Genomic DNA, 15,833 nt, shown 5'->3' with positions numbered 1-15,833 from the left:
TTTGTGTGATGACAGCACCTGAAATCTACTCTCTTAGGCTATTTCCAGTATTCAATATGGTGTTATTAACTATAATCATGCAGTACATTAGATCTCTAGATTTATTCATCCTGCATAACTGGACATTTGTACCTTTGACTAACATCTCCTCATCTCTCCCCTTCACCCCCACTGCCCCAACCCCTGGTAACCACCATTCCGTACTCTGCTTCTATGAGTTTGACTATTTTACGTTCCACATAGGTGAGATCGTGGATTGTCTTTCTGTGCCTGGCTTGTTTCATTTAGCATAATGTCCTCCACGTTCATCCATGTTGTCACAAATGGTAGAATTTCCTTCTTTTTAAATGCTGTTGTAATATTCCATTATACATATACTGTTTATACTGTTTTTGATAGTGGCTGTACAAATTTACATTCCCACCAGCAGTGTGCAAGGATTCCCTTTTCTCCACATCCTCACCAGCACTTGTTATCTTCTGTCTTTTTGATAATTGCCATTCTAACCGGTGTGAGATGATATCTTGTGGTTATGATTTGCATTTCCCTGATGATTAGTGATGTTGAGCATCTCTTCATATACCTATTGACCATTTGTATGTCTTCTTCTGAGAAATGTCTTAGATCCTTTGCCAAATTTTAAATCAGGTTAGTTGTTTTCTTGCTATCAAGTTGAGTTCCTTATATATTTTAGATATTAACTCCTTATCAGATGTATGATTTGCAAACATTTTCTCCCATTCCATAGGTTGTCACTTCACTCGCTGATTGCTTCCTTTGCTGCACAGAAAAACTTGTAGTTTGATGCAATCCTCTATGAGCCACTTAAGGGCAGGGACCATGTAAATATTCATCTCTGTCTTCCCAAGGTTCAAAGGATTGGCACAAAGTCATGCTAAGTAAATGGTTGATGCGTGTAAAATAAGTAAATGAATGTGTGCTGTGACATTATCTCATGTGAGAAGGGGTATGTCAGAGGGAAAACACTTTGTATAAATGAGACAGTTTGAAACTCAGCTCTGTCTCGGTCGGTTGGCCCTAGACAAGTCTCTTAACCTCCTGCAATATCCTTACATGTAAAATCCAGTGATAATATCTCACTAACAGGCTTCTTATGAGGAGTAAATTGATGCTCTGAGCATAATGCGCTGTACATAGTGGTCACTCAATAAAAAATAGTTATTATCAATTATTATGAGGCAACTGAATGTCAGAAAGGCTCACTTAGGGTCATTCAGCTTTTAAATAGAGGTTAGAAGTCAGATCTTCACGTCCCGTGCTAGACGCTGGAATGAATTAATCAGGCAGAACTTCAGTCCCTGAGGAACTCGCAATCAAACACGGGAAAGAGAAAGTAACAAATAATTAATATATAGTATAGCAGATGAAATAGCAGAATTGTGTGTAAAGTATTGGGGCAACACAGAGATGGCAATTAATTCTGCCCGGAGAATTCGCAGCGATTGTGACACGAGCTGTAGTGGGCGATTTCTAGACACTGAGCCTCAGAAGCTGCCGGAACCAAAGTGCTGCGGGAGTTGAGTGAGTCTCGGTCGGATATTGTTACCGGACCGGATCGAGGCCGTTCCGTCGGTGTTTTCGGACGCCCAGCGGTCGCGGCTTCTTGGGCCGATCTTCAGCTGGCACAATTACAGGCCGCGCAGCAGCAAAGGATGAATGGAGCTCTGGGAAAGGTAACGTAGTTTCCACGCACGCTGGGCGCGGGGGAGGTGGTGAAAAGAGCTGAGCTGCGAGGTGGCCGCGGGGCTCTCGCGCTGCTGCAGACGTCCGGGTAAGAGACTTGGGAGAGAGCAAGGCCCTTCCCAGAAGCACGTGCGGCGCCTTGTCAAAGGGTTGCGCTTAGTTGTCTGCTCCCGGGGCGTTAACCCGCGCGCCACGCCCCCCTTCGCGCTACCCTCGCCTCGCATTGGCCGGAGCCCCGCATTGGGAATCACAGCGGAATAGGTCCAAATAATATGTACGACCTTGAGCAGGTCATTTTAATTTTGCTTTAGGTCATCAGCTTCCAGATTTTTTCCTAAGAATACCGTTTTGACTCGCTGAACAGATTGGGATGTGAGGCTACTTGGCGACAAGGGAAGGGTAATAATAAAAAAAAATTTTACTTACAAAACCTTAATTACGTGACTGCAGTAAAACCGTGTGAACCACGTAAAGCATTCCTTGACTTTCCCTTGTCCTCTTAACAGATTTCAGCTGTGCTTTTTCAGTTGTACCATGCTGCTTAGAATAATGACTTTTTTTTTTGTAGTAATTCATGGTAAAATTTTATTCGAGGCATTAATTTGGAGACTGTACTCCATGATACACAGCATGATCATTGCTGCTCATGGATCTATTGGTCCTAACTTTGGGGCAGCCCCTGAATGTCTCTAGGTTTGTTTCCTTAAGGTCCCAAACCTCACTTCATGCTTAATGAAGTAACTCTCTGTTGTTCACTGTAGCCAAATTGTGAGAATTTAACTAGATCTGGTGAAAGGATAATAGAAAAAAATCAAAGTTTTAAAATTTAACTGTTAAAGATGGTCAGATTGGTGGCTCCATGCTCCTGCTCTAAGAGCCTTGATTCTGAGGAATGCTGAAAGGGAGGGATCATTGTTCAGGGAATACTGTTTTTGGCCATTCTATACTCCTGAACAGCCCATGGAAATCTGTCATAGGCTATCACCTAAAGATACAAGGGCATATAGGGCCCCTCTGGGTCTGATGCCACTGTTCCCTTCCAGACTCCTTTGTTACTGACTTCACTCTTCCGTTCTGCCCTATTGCTTTGGCCAGGTAGTCTCTTCTTTATTTACCAAATGCTGATTCCTAATCTTTGATCTTATGGAGCTTTCTCACTTGGAATGCCCTCACCTTTTTCACCACCTATCCAAATGCTCCATGGTTCAAGGCCCAGCTCAGGTCTCATCTTTTCCTTAAAACCTGTCAGACCACTCCAGCCAAAGTGCTTGTTTATTTTTTGAACTCTTAGCTGGTATTATCTTTTGGCATCTAATCATATGCAGTCTTGTGACCATCCTTGTCTCAGCCTGTCTGGAAGTGTTAGTTAATGCTTTACATTTATAAGGAAAACACATGGGATTTGCATCAGACCTGTGTTCTATCTCTTGCTAGCTGTGTGACCTTAGTCAGGTTACTTGACCTCGCTGTGCTTCAGTTTCTTATCTGTAAATGCAGATAATGGTGCCCATCATATGGAATTGTTGTAAAGATTATAGGAGATAATGTAAGTAAGAGTATTTTCTAAGTGTGAAGGACTATACAAATAGGAATATTGATATTATTCTATAGTTAATAAACTGCTTTCATTTCCATAATTTTATTTGAGCTTCATGATATGAGATAATACTGGAAGACACAACAGATAAGGAGGTGGAAGCTACTGGTGCAGTGTCTGATACATAATAGGTTCTCAAATGCTTTACCAAATGCCTGAATGAATGAATGCCTTGCTTATAGGTCAACAGTCTCTTTTGTGGTAGTGCTGAACTTGAGCCTAGATTTTCTACCCCTCCTAAAACCCCACTGCCTTTCCTCTTCTGAGTATTTTGTATCTCCCTAATTTGATAATAATCTTGGTTTCTCTCATCTGTGAAATGAGGAATGAAAACCTTCCTTGACCTTCCCAGTTGTCAGTCCTTCCCTTCTTTGTGACCTGTGCAGCCCATTATACTGATCTCATTTCAGTGTAATAAATAATTTGCACATCTACTTTCCTCATTAGAAAGATTGAGGGTAGGGACTTCCCTGGTGGCCCAGTAGTTGAGAATCCACCTGCCGGGCTTCCCTGGTGGTGCAGTGGTTGAGAGTCTGCCTGCCAATGCAGGGGACATGGGTTCGTGCCCCGGTCTGGGAGGATCCCACATGCCATGGAGTGGCTGGGCCCGTGAGCCATGGCCGCTGAGCCTGCGCATCTGGAGCCTGTGCTCCGCAATGGAAGAGGCCACAGCAGTGAGAGGCCCTCGTACCGCAAAAAAAAAAAAAAAAAAAAAAGAATCCACCTGCCAATCCAGGGGACACGGGTTCGAGCCCTGCTCCGGGAAGATCCCACATGCCGCGGAGCAACTAAGCCTGTGCACCACAACTACTGAGCCTGTGCTCTAGAGCCTGCGAGCCACAACTACTGAGCCCACATGCCACAACTACTGAAACCTGTGCTCCTAGAGCCCATGCTCTGCAACAAGAGAAGCCATCGCAGTGAGAAACCCACGCACCACAACAAAGAGTAGCCCCCGCTCACCGCAGCTAGAGAAAGCCTGCACGTAACAACGAAGACCCAATGCAGCCAAAATAAATAAATAAAAATAAAATAAAATAAAAAATTAAAGAAAAAAGAAAGATTGAGGGTAGGCAACTGTATTTTCTTCATGTCTGTATATACTCAGCCTACAGTGTACTTGACCTGATAAATATTGAATGAATAAGTGAATGAAAAAATGTTGACATTATGTGGTAAGTACACAGTAGAGCTGGGACTAGAACTGCAAACTCTCAGCTCAGTGCCTGGGACCCTAAGAAATCATCTCAAATTTTAGATGAGTGAGAAGCTCAGCTTTACTGGAATAAAACTGGGCGGGATCACATACCTCTTTAGGTCAACAGAAGTAGTAAAGCAGCGTTGATCCAATTAAGACACTAATGCTGATAGTCATCTGACTTCAGAAAACATACTTTTTGATCAAGATAGAAGGATGGTGCCTGTGGAAGTCAACATGCACAGGGAATTGGTAGTGACTCACCTGCTGAGTTACTTTGCAGAGAAAATGGATGGTCCTGGAGTGTCAAGCTCAGGTCTGGATGTCACTCACCCTCAGATTACCATTCTTTTCAGGGATTACCATACCCTTGAACCACAAGGATATAATTAGGGGAGGGGTGGTGATCACAAAAGATATGCTAGCCTTACCAGCCCAGAAGGAGCAACCTTGGGGACTGATCACGTAGTAAGATGTTTTCAAATGAAAACACTGAAAGCTAACATGGAGCAGAGTTCATATAAACAAATAGCAGTGAGGATTGAAAAAAATGACAAATCAACAGACATGAATTAGGAGGACATAAGAAGATATGAAACAGGAGGACAGGAATTTCAGAGGGCCTAGCAGGGCAGGGAGTCCAAAAGCCCAGCAAAATGGTCAAGAAGTTGGCTATTTCCTGGTCACTACTAGACTGTAAGTTCTGGAGGACAGGGACATTTCTCCATTTTATTCATGGTTTTATCTTCAGCACTTGTCACATACTAAAGTACATTGTTTAATAAATGAGGAACTGAACAATCACCACAGTTATTGTCACTGCTCCCAATTTGACCATTAACAATGTGCCTTGCAGTTGCTAAGTCCTTTTCATATAATATCTAATTTAATAGTATCAACAACTCTATGAGTTTTTGTTTTTTTTGTTTTTTTATTTAACTTATTTTTTTATACAGCAGGTTCTTATTATATGAGTTGCTTTATAACCTGTTTAGAGATAAAGAAGTGAGGTTTGGAGAGATTTACTAATTTGATCAGCAAATATTTATTGAGCACTTGCTATGTGCCAGAGTATGCTAGATGCTGGGATGTAGTAGTTCCTGTCTTCAAGGAGCTTATATTTCCAGCAAAATAGACTAATTAAGCATATAACTACCTTTTGCTGTATACCTGAAACTAACAAAATATTGTAAATCAACTATACTTCAATAAAAAAAAGTATAATTACTTAACTAATTGTGATAAATGCCTCAAAAAAAAAAAAGATTCTGTGTGCTATATGGTGTGTATAACAGCAGAATTCAAGTAAGTCTGAGCAGTCAAGCAAGTTTTCTTGGCGATGTTACACGACTAAGACTTAAAGAATAATAGAATTTAGACTGGGACAGCATGTGCGAAGGCCCTGAAATGAGAACACGTTTGGAGTTCCAAAGGGCCCAGAGGAAATTGGAGGAGAGAGAAGCAAGGGAGCTTGTATCAAGGGAGAGTGTGAGGAGTATGGGGATGAGAGTTGGGGAGATGGTAGGGGATTGGGCTTACATTTCAGTGACCACAGTTGTTTTGAAACATTTAAGTCCTGGAGGAAGGTAGGGAATTGGGCTTAACAGAGCTCAGCTGTGGCCTAAAAGTGCCATCCAGCAATACGGTGTGAGGCCAGATATTCCTTTCTTCCTCCCTTCCTCTCAATCTCTCTTTCTCTCTTTCTTTCTTTTTAAAATCGAGATATAATTCACGTACCATGATATTTACCCTTTTAAAGTGGATAATTTAGTGGTTTTTAGTATATTCATAAAGTTGTTCAGCCATCATCACTAATTCCAGAACATTTTCATCACTCTAAAAAGAAACGTTGTACCCATAAGCATATACTCCTCAATTCCCCCCTCTGCCCACCCCCTGGTAACCACTAATCTACTTTATGTCTCTATGGATTTGTCTGTTCTGGTCATTTCATATAAATGAGATGATATAGTATGTGAGGCCAAGTATTTCTTTTCTTTTTTTTTTATTATTATTTTTGCGGTACGCGGGCCTCTCACTGTTGTGGCCTCTCCCGTTGCGGAGCACAGGCTCCGGACGCGCAGGCTCAGCGGCCATGGCTCACAGGCCTACCCGCTCCGCGGCATGTGGGATCTTACCGGACCAGGGCACGAACCCGCATCCCCTGCACTGCACCACCAGGGAAGCCCCAAGTATTTTGTAAGTGACTTGCCAAAGATCATACAGCTAGTAACATGGAGGAGCTGATATTCAAACCCAGGTCTGTGTGAATCTATAACCTGTGTTCCTAACTGCCTAAAGACTCAGTGCAAAGACGGGCTTTGATAGTCACCATATTAAACACATTCAGAAGAGAATGGCCAAAGGAAAAATTACAATCAATTTCAAAAGAACTTAGGAAAAGGTCAGCTCAAACACCACGTATTAGCTGTGTGCATCAGACATATTAATTAACATTTCTGAGCTTTGGTTTCCTCACAGTAATATGGGGGTAGAAATATCTACTTTACAGAATGGTTGTGAGGGTAAATGCAAATGATGTTTGGCATAAAGCAGGTGCTCAACAAATGGTAGGATTATTTAGGCTATTATTATTATCATTATTATATGAATTTCGCTGCTATTAACTTGGTATTGTTCTTTTGAGAGGTAGTATGGCAGAATGGAAAACATGGGTTTTAGAGTCAGATTTGGTTTGAATTCTTGGCACCTCTTACCAAACCTATGACTTTAGGCAATTTACCTAAGCCTCTGTTTTTTCTTCTATAAATAGAGGCAATTATTTCAATGCCTCTATTAGAGGATTGGTGTAAAGATTGAGCAAAGTGCTTAGCGCAAAGGATGTACTCAATAAGTGATAGTAACAATGCTATTTTAAATAATATTTGTTAATATACAAATATATTCTGTTAATATTCATAAGACAGTTGCTTGCCTCATGGGCCCCTTACCCACTTCTGTCACCATCCACCCCAGGGCTCTGGTGTCTGAAGCTACTCACACACCATAGACTTTGCCCCGTGACTTCAGTTCTTAGGTAGCTGTGTAGTCCTTTTCTGGTTCCTGACTCCCGAGCTCATGGGACAAGTATTTTTGTAACCCACTGCAACAGCTCTGTCCTCATTCATTCATTCAGTAGAGTCACTGGCCTTTTCTTCCATTTGGTCCAGAGCTGGAGCTGCTCTTCATTTGCTGACTGTGGGGAGAGAATATTTGTGGATATAGTCCCAAAATAGATTACTTTTGTCCTGATAAATGATGCCGAGCATTGCAGGGGAGAGGAAGCACGTTTCCCAGAACTGAAAGGGAGAGTTCACACCACAGTTTGAATGTCTTCCAGACAGTTGTCAACCTTTAAAAAGGTTTGGCTTTTAGATAATTAAATCCATAGCTATTGTGGAGACTCAGAAATATGAACAATTAAAGTGAGGAAAAATCAGTCTCATCTAGATCTTTCTTCCCATCCAATACCTCTTCTGTATGAAGTGACCCATTTAAGAATACATTCTGTTCACTCTGATTTCTATTCTGTTTGTCGTGGTTGATAGATCTTGCACCGGGAGGGACGTTAGAGTCATCTGTTCTAACTCCAGAGAGGGGAAAATTACTAGCCAATCACTAGTATGGTGACCAATGTAGGAGGAGCCAGCCAGAGCTCCTGTGTCCTGGGGCTCCCAGTTGCCTGCTCTGTCTTTTATTCTGGCCAATAAAAGGTTAAGCATATTCTACACATGTTTACAAAGTCTTTTAGTATCTGATTTAATTGTCATTTTTAGGATTGTCTGCATACTTTGTCCTTCCTTCTGTTATTCATATCCTTCCCAATCTTCATGACCTCACATTCTCTGAGAGACTTTTCCTAAATTTGATCATTTCCCCCAGTGAATTCCTAAACACTAATACATTCATTTATGGCAGAGAGGGTGTAGAATAGTGGAAAAATTATAGGCTTTGGAGTCAGAGAAACCTAAGATCCTATGCTAGTTCTGAAAGTAGCTGTTTGACTTTGGGTAAATTACTTAATCTCAGTTTCCCCAACTGTAAAATGGGATAATAATACTTATCCTGTAATGGAATTATGATTTAGACACATGGTAGGTGCTCAACAAAATAGATGTGGGTGGTAATAAATGGTAGCAATGATTGTCACTTATTCACTTCTTCCTAATCATCTATTTATTTACTAAAACAACAGGAAGATGATATGACTCTTGCCCTTGATCTCTTGGTTTAGCATAGTGGCCTATGGGTGATGTTAAGAGTTTCAGTGAATCTCTTGAAGTAGTATGCAAACGTTTTTTCCCCCTTACTTACTTAATTTATTTGGTTCTACATACTACATTTAAATTTTTTTTTTTTTTTTTTGGCCACACCATGCGGCATGCGGGATCTTAGTTCCCCGACCAGGAATCGAACCCATGCCCCTTGCATTGGGAGCGTGGAGTCTTAACCACTGAACCACCAGGGAAGTCCCCACCTGCTACATTTAAAAAAATTGAAGTAGAGTTGATTTACAGTTTCAGGTGTACAGCAAAGTGATTCAGTTATATATATATGTATATATACACATATTATATATATATATATATATATATATATATAGATTCTTTTTCATATTCTTTTCCATTATAGGTTATTATAAGAATATAGTTCCCTGTGCTAAGTATGCAAACTTTTGTATATTCGTGTCTATATGTATTTGTCTGGGGAGAAGGATCATGATTTGGGGGAGATTATCAGCAATATCTGATCTATAACACCCCAAAAGCTAAGAACTTCTCCTGGCCATCAACACCTGGATTCCCTGCCAGAGGTGCTTGTTGTTTGTGCACCTATTTTGACTTAATCATATAATACTGTGGTATTGCTTAGCTGTTTAATACAAATGTGTATTCATATCTTCAGCCATTCAAATTCCTATAAGACAGGGGTTGTGCTTACATTTTTTAAACAGCTTTATTGAGATATAAGTCATATACCATATAATTTGTCCATTTAAAGTATACAATTCAATGGCTTTTAATATCTATAGAGTTGTGCAGCCATCACTACAATCAATTTTAGAACATTTTCATCGCCCCAGAAAAAACCCCATATCCCTTAGTTGTCATCCCCAGCTCCCCAGACCCCCCCAGCCCTAGGCAACCACTAGTCTTTCTTTCTCTATAGATTTTCCTATTCTGGCTATTTCATATAAATGGAGTCATACAATATTGGCCCTTTGTGACTGTCTTCTTTTATTTAGCATAATGTTTCCAAGTTCATTCATGTTGTTATATTTTGTTTTTACAGTCCCTTTCATATTCAGCACACTAGTTGACACATAATAGGCTTTTTAAAAAATCTATTTTTATTTTTAAAAACTTTATTTATTTTTGGCCTCGTTGGGTCTTCGTTGCTGCGCGTGGGCCTTCTCTAGTTGTGGCGAGCAGGGGCTACTCTTCGTTGCGGTGCGTGGGCTTCTCGTTGTGGCGACTTCTCTTGTTGTGGAGCACAAGCTCTAAGCACATGGGCTCAGTAGTTGCAGCGCATGGGCTGTAGAGCATGCGGGCTTCAGTAGTTGTGGTGTGTGGGCTTAGTGGTTGTAGTTCGCAGACTGTAGAGTGCAGGCTCACTAGTTGTGGCACACAGGCTTAGTTGCTCCGTGGCATGTGGGATCTTCCTGGACCTGGGATTGAACCCGTGTCCCCTGCATTGGTAGGCGGATTCTTAACTACTGCGCCACTAGGGAAGTCCAGGCTTTTTTTTCTTAATTAAAAAAAATTTATTTATTTATTTACTTATTTGGGCTGCGCCGGGTCTTAGTTGCAGCATGAGGGCTCTTAGTTGTGGCATGCAGCCTTCCTAGTTGTGGTATGTGGACTCTTAGTTGCGGCATGCGAACTCTTAGATGCGGCATGCGTGCAGGATTTAGTTCCCCAGCCAAGGATCGAACCCAGGCCCCCTGCACTGGGAGCGCAGAGTCCTACCCACTGGACCACCAGGGAAGTCCCCATAATAGGCTTTAAAAAAATAAAATTTAGAACAGTTTTAGAATTACAGAAAAGTTGCAAAGATAGTACAAAGAATTCCCATATACTTCATATCCAGTTTTCCCTGTTATTATCTTACATTAGTATGGTACGTTTTTCATAACTAATAAACTGATATTGATATATTATTATTAAGTCCATACTTTATTCATATTTCTTTCATTTTTTAAAATCCAGTGTGCTTTTTCTGTTCTAGGTAGGATCCCATCCAGTATATTATATTACATTTAGTCATCATGTCTGCTTAGGTTCCTCTTGTCTATGACAGTTTCTCAGACTTCCCTTTGTTTCTGAAGGCTTTTACACATAATAGGCTTTTAAGACATAAATGTTGAAGGAACTGAAATTGTTCCTCAATAGTGGACAGGATTTTCTCTTTGTGTTATGGGACCTTAAGGGCATTTATTATTTATTATCTAGTTACTTTATAAAAAGAACTCCTCTATGTTAAGCACTCCCTTAGTAAACCTATAGCAGTGATCTTTTGAGTAGGTGCCAGCAGGGCAGAGTGAGATTAAAATAACTGGGTTGTTGGGGGTAAGATTGTGGGGAGTGGGGGAAGCTGCCACTGCAACTGCCTCCTCTCATTGTTATTGTTTTGTTCATGTTGATATATTATTATTATTATTATTATTATTATTATTATTATTATTAAGAGAGTGTGGTGTAATAGAGGCATAGTCTTTAGAGTGAAACAGTCCTCTTAGCCACTTATTAGCTATAATTTCTTGGAATATAAATTCTATGGGCCTCAGTTGCCTCACCTGTAAAATTGCCTTGCAGTGTTTTGAGAATTAGGGAAGAGTTCAGAAAGTCCCTTGCATGGCGACTGTGCTTGACACATACATAATAGTTGTTGATTGATATTAGAAAATATAAATTAAGGACTTCCCTGTTGTCCAGTGGTAAAGAATCCGCCTTCCAATGTAGGGGACGCAGGTTCGATCCCTGGTCAGCGAACTAAGATCCCACATGCTGTGGGGCAACTAAGCCCACGTGCCACAACTACTGAGCTCATGTGCCACAAACTACAGAGCCCATGCACCCTGGAGTCTGTGTACCACAACTAGAGAGAGGAAACCTGCACGCCACAACTAGAGAGAAGTCCGCATGCTGCAACGAAAGATCCCACATGCTGTAACTAAGACTTGACGCAGCCAAGAAAATGAATAAATAAATAAAATAAATAAGTATTAAAAAAAAGAAAATATAAATCAAATTAGAAAGGGGAAATAGGGTGAAAAAAAAGCAACCCAAGTAGTGCAGGGGGGTTGGGCTCCTGTTTTTCGAGCATTTTCTGTAGTGGGTAGAATAGGAAAGAAGATGGCCTTGGTTTACCTGCATGTTTGGTATTAACTGTAGGGCAGTTTCTTTGCTAAACAAGAGACTTTGGTTCCATTTTGTTTTGTGTACTGTGGGTTTCTAGCCTCTTTGTGAGAGGTACTTGGAGATCTGTGAATGCTTACAATTGTTCTAACATGGCTATTTTGCTGTAGGCGCTGTGTCTGAGGAATGACACCATTTTTAAGCAAGCCTTTTCCCTCTTGAGGTAAGGATATTAATAACAGTAAAAATATAGCTAATATTTGCATTCCACTAGGTGGTTCACACAGCATTCTTCTTTCATCATCTCCACTTACATGTTTACTAAGCATCTCAAGCATTAACTCCCCTGCAAACTTACTCCTTCCCCATTCTCAGTAAATGACAACTCCATTCATCTAGTTGCTCAGGACAAAATACTTGGAATCATCCTTGACACTGTTGTTTCTCTCACTCTACATGTAATTCTTAAATAAATCCTGTCAGCCTTGCTTTTGAAATATGTTCGAATAATGCAAGGCTATTGCAAGAACGACTTCACTGGTCCTCTTCCCTCAGTTTCACGTCTTCCTATTCATTGCTCATCTATTGCCAGGGTTAACTTTCTAAAACTTAAACTTGATCATATCACTTTTGTGATTAAACTGCCAGGAGCTTCCCACTGCCCACACAGAGTAAAGACAAAACTCCTTAACACAGTGTTTGAGGTTTTCATAACCTGACCCCTGATTACCTCTTTTACCCTGCCCGCTTCCCTGCTGCTTAAGTGCCACTCACATCCACCTGCTTGCTGTTCCCCAGATATACTATTTTCATACCTCTGCCTAGAATGCTTTTCCTGTGGGGCTAAATAATCGAGAATAGTTCTTAATTTTTTTTTTTTTTTGGCGGCGCGCGGGCCTCTCACTGTTGTGGCCTCTCCCGTTGCGGAGCACAGGCTCTGGACGTGCAGGCTCAGCGGCCATGGCTCACGGGCCCAGCTGCTCCGTGGCATGTGGGATCTTCCCAGACCGGGGCACGAACCCGTGTCCCCTGCATCTGCAGGCGGACCCTCAACCACTGAGCCACCAGGGAAGCCCGAGAATAGTTCTTAATTTTGAAAACCTCATTTCAAATAGTTTCACCCCTCATGAGCATGCTTTCCTTTGTATTACACCAAATCTTGTGCATGATTTTGTTCTGGATAAGCACTGTACTGTGGCTCGCATCTGTTTACGTACCCTCCCAACTAGACCATAGATAGAGACATTTTACTTACTTTTGCATCCTCAGGACCTAACAGATTGACCCATAGTAAGTACTTAATAATGTTTACGGAAAGAAGAGAAGGAGGAAATAAGGAAATATGTAGCATTGATATATCCTTAATGAGGAGCATACAAGTTTTGGTAGCTTTGCAAATAGATGTGGGTATCTAATTGTATTCAACATACTTTCTTCCTCTTTTTAGGTTCAGAACCTCAGGAGAGAATCCCATCTGTTCTGCAGGTAAACAGTTATTTCCTGATGTAGTCTTCCTGCTTTAAGTGACCCTCTAACTCTATAATAATTTTGTCTAAAAAGATGCCTAACATATATTTGAGAAGAGTGCCTGGGACCAAATCCTACCCCTCACATGGAACAGGACAAAGGGCAAGAACATAAAGTAGTGGTTTAAGAGCAAGAGTTCGGTAGTAAGTTTGGATTCCAACTCTACCACATACTATTCTGTGACTTTGAAGTACCTCTCCATAGCTTGGTTTCCTCACTTTAAAAAATGAGGAGAATTATAGTACAAACTACAGTGAATTATTTGAAGATTCAGTGAGATAGAACATATAAAGTGCTCAAAAAAAGTTAGTATTGGGACTTCCCTGATGGTCCAGCGGCTAAGACTCCGCACTCCCAATGCAGCGGGCCCACGTTCGATCCCTGGTCAGGGAACTAGATCCCACATTGCCACAACTAAAAAATGATCCCGCATGCCACAACTAAGACCCAACACAACCAAATAAATAAATATATTTTTTAAAAAGTTATTATTATTATTATTCTTGCTACTATTTCAGACCTGTCTTTCATGTCCACTATCTACCAGGCTAAGGCTTTTCTTTCAGTATTTTATCCAAAATGAATGTTCATTCAATCTGGTCAACTCAATGAATTTCAATCTGTTTCAACACTATTATTTGCCAATTTTGCTTTGTCTATTATATGACAAATTTCAAAGCAGCCATTGGATAGTAATGACATCTGTTTTTTGACTGAAGAGTATCAGAAACAGGGAATTCCCTGGTGGTCCAGTGGTTAGGACTCCACACTTCCACTGTAGGGGGCACGGGTTCGATCCCTGGTCGGGGAACTAAGATCCTGTAAGCCACGTGGTGTGGCCAAAAAAAAAAAAAAAAAAAGTATCAGAAATAAAGGAATGGGAGCAAGGAAGGGAACTAACATTTACTGAATGCCTAGTATGTGCCATGCAGTGCATAAGAAGTTTTACATCCATTAATTATTTCAGAAGATGGTGGCAATGTGTAGAGAATCACCACTTCTACCAGGCCTAAAGCCCAGCTTCTCAAAATATGTGCTTCTTTTTATTTATTCATTCTATCAACAAACATTTATTGGACCAGGCTGTGTTTTAGGTGTTGGGGGAACAAAATTAAGATGATATAATCCTCACCATTTGGAACCTTACAGTGTTATAAGAAATATTTTTTCCCAAAAGAATATTATAATGAACACTTCTATACCCATTACTTAGATTCAACTGTTGTTAACATTTTGTCATGTTAGCTTTCTTTTTTTTTTTTTTTGTGGTACGCGCAGGCTCAGCGGCCATGGCTCACGGGCCCAGCCACTCCGCGGCATGTGGGATCTTCCCGGACCGGGGCACGAACCCATGTCCCCTGCATCGGCAGGCGGACTCTCAACCGCTGCACCACCAGGGAAGCCCCTCTTTTTTTTTTTTTTAATAACAAGTTGCCAACAGCACTTTATTTTTTCTTTTCAACATCCTGTTCTGTAGCTTCCTTGGCCCTTTTTGACCAGATGCCAAAGAGCTGGACATTGGCGTGGGCCATGCAGAGACTGGCGAAGGCCTTGAAGTTCTTCTCCTCCTCTGTGATAACTCTGGCCTTCTCCTTCTTGTAGATGTTCCATATGGGCATGACTGGTCCGGTCAGCTGGGTGGCCAATTTGAGCTTTGCAGCAGAGCTGTCTCCCTTCTTGGGGGCTGAGGTCTTCCTGCGGATCTTGCGTGCCGGCTGGTTGAACCACGTGGCCACGTGCCGCTGCCAGTTCTTGTGGAAGTGGGGCTTCAGGATCATATCATTACGGCTGGGCGCCATGGCTGTGGCCAACTGGCCTGGGGAGCAGGGAGGACGGAGAGCGAGTTAGGGCCCGGGCGCGGCGGCCCGAGGTCGCGCGCACCCATGTTAGCTTTCTTGATCAGATGTTATGATACTTCACCCCTGAATACTTAAGCATGCATTTCTAGAAACAAGGATATTCTCTACATTCTATTAAAGAACCACAATAGCATTATCTCCCTGAAGAAAATTAATAATAATGCCCCCATGTCATCTAATACTCTATCCATTTCCCCAGTTGTCCCCCAAAAGTCTTTTATGAGGTTGTTTATAACCAAGAGCCAATGATGGTTCATGCTTTGCATTTTGCTATGATGTCACCTTTAATGCAGAACAGATCTTTCACTAATTTATTTCTACAACAGTTGCTTTTTGATTAGGCTGGACCATTTGACTTATAAAATTTCCCCCCTTTTTAATTTGATTATTTCTATGCGGTATTTTATAATATGTCCTTCTGTTCCTTTCCTACAAACTAGAAGTTACATCTAAAAGCTTTTCTAGATTCAAGTTACACAATTTTAGCAAGAAAACTTAATAACTGATGCTCTGAACTTCATATTGCATCCTATCAGGAGAGGAAAAAAAAAAACTAAGAAAATCTGATCATAAAAGTGAAAAGCAGCCAT

The 15,833-nt window shown here is 41.2% G+C and overlaps 2 protein-coding genes across 5 annotated transcripts in view; one reads left to right on the top strand and one right to left on the bottom strand.

Annotated features, from left to right (window-relative positions):
* The first annotated feature begins 1,558 nt into the window (after positions 1 to 1,558).
* MRPL48 (mitochondrial ribosomal protein L48) overlaps positions 1,559 to 15,833 on the top strand; it is a 50,656-nt gene continuing 36,381 nt past the window's right edge. For 2 of the 4 annotated variants that reach the window (XR_014294551.1, XM_082626716.1), the window contains exons 1-3: positions 1,560 to 1,694; positions 12,028 to 12,080; positions 13,305 to 13,342. Coding sequence is in view for 3 of the 4 variants with exons in the window: in XM_082626716.1 (XP_082482842.1) it covers positions 1,674 to 1,694; positions 12,028 to 12,080; positions 13,305 to 13,342 (112 nt within the window). In the remaining variant the exon portion in view is untranslated. Of the gene's footprint in view, positions 1,695 to 12,027; positions 12,081 to 13,304; positions 13,343 to 15,833 lie in introns of all 4 variants that reach the window. The other 2 variants (XM_082626718.1, XM_082626717.1) reach the window with 2 other exon arrangements.
* Positions 14,494 to 15,556, bottom strand: LOC309807314 (large ribosomal subunit protein eL13-like). The gene has a single exon (XM_082626719.1). It carries the CDS (start codon positions 15,181 to 15,183, stop codon positions 14,830 to 14,832), a length of 354 nt encoding a protein of 117 aa, XP_082482845.1. The 5' UTR covers positions 15,184 to 15,556; the 3' UTR covers positions 14,494 to 14,829.

Source organism: Mesoplodon mirus (genome assembly GCF_964341445.2).
Source record: "Mesoplodon mirus genome assembly, chromosome: 7".
Taxonomy (NCBI): domain Eukaryota; kingdom Metazoa; phylum Chordata; class Mammalia; order Artiodactyla; family Ziphiidae; genus Mesoplodon; species Mesoplodon mirus.
The sequence above is the reverse complement of the archived record's forward strand: the minus strand, read 5'-3'. Positions and strand labels throughout refer to the sequence as shown.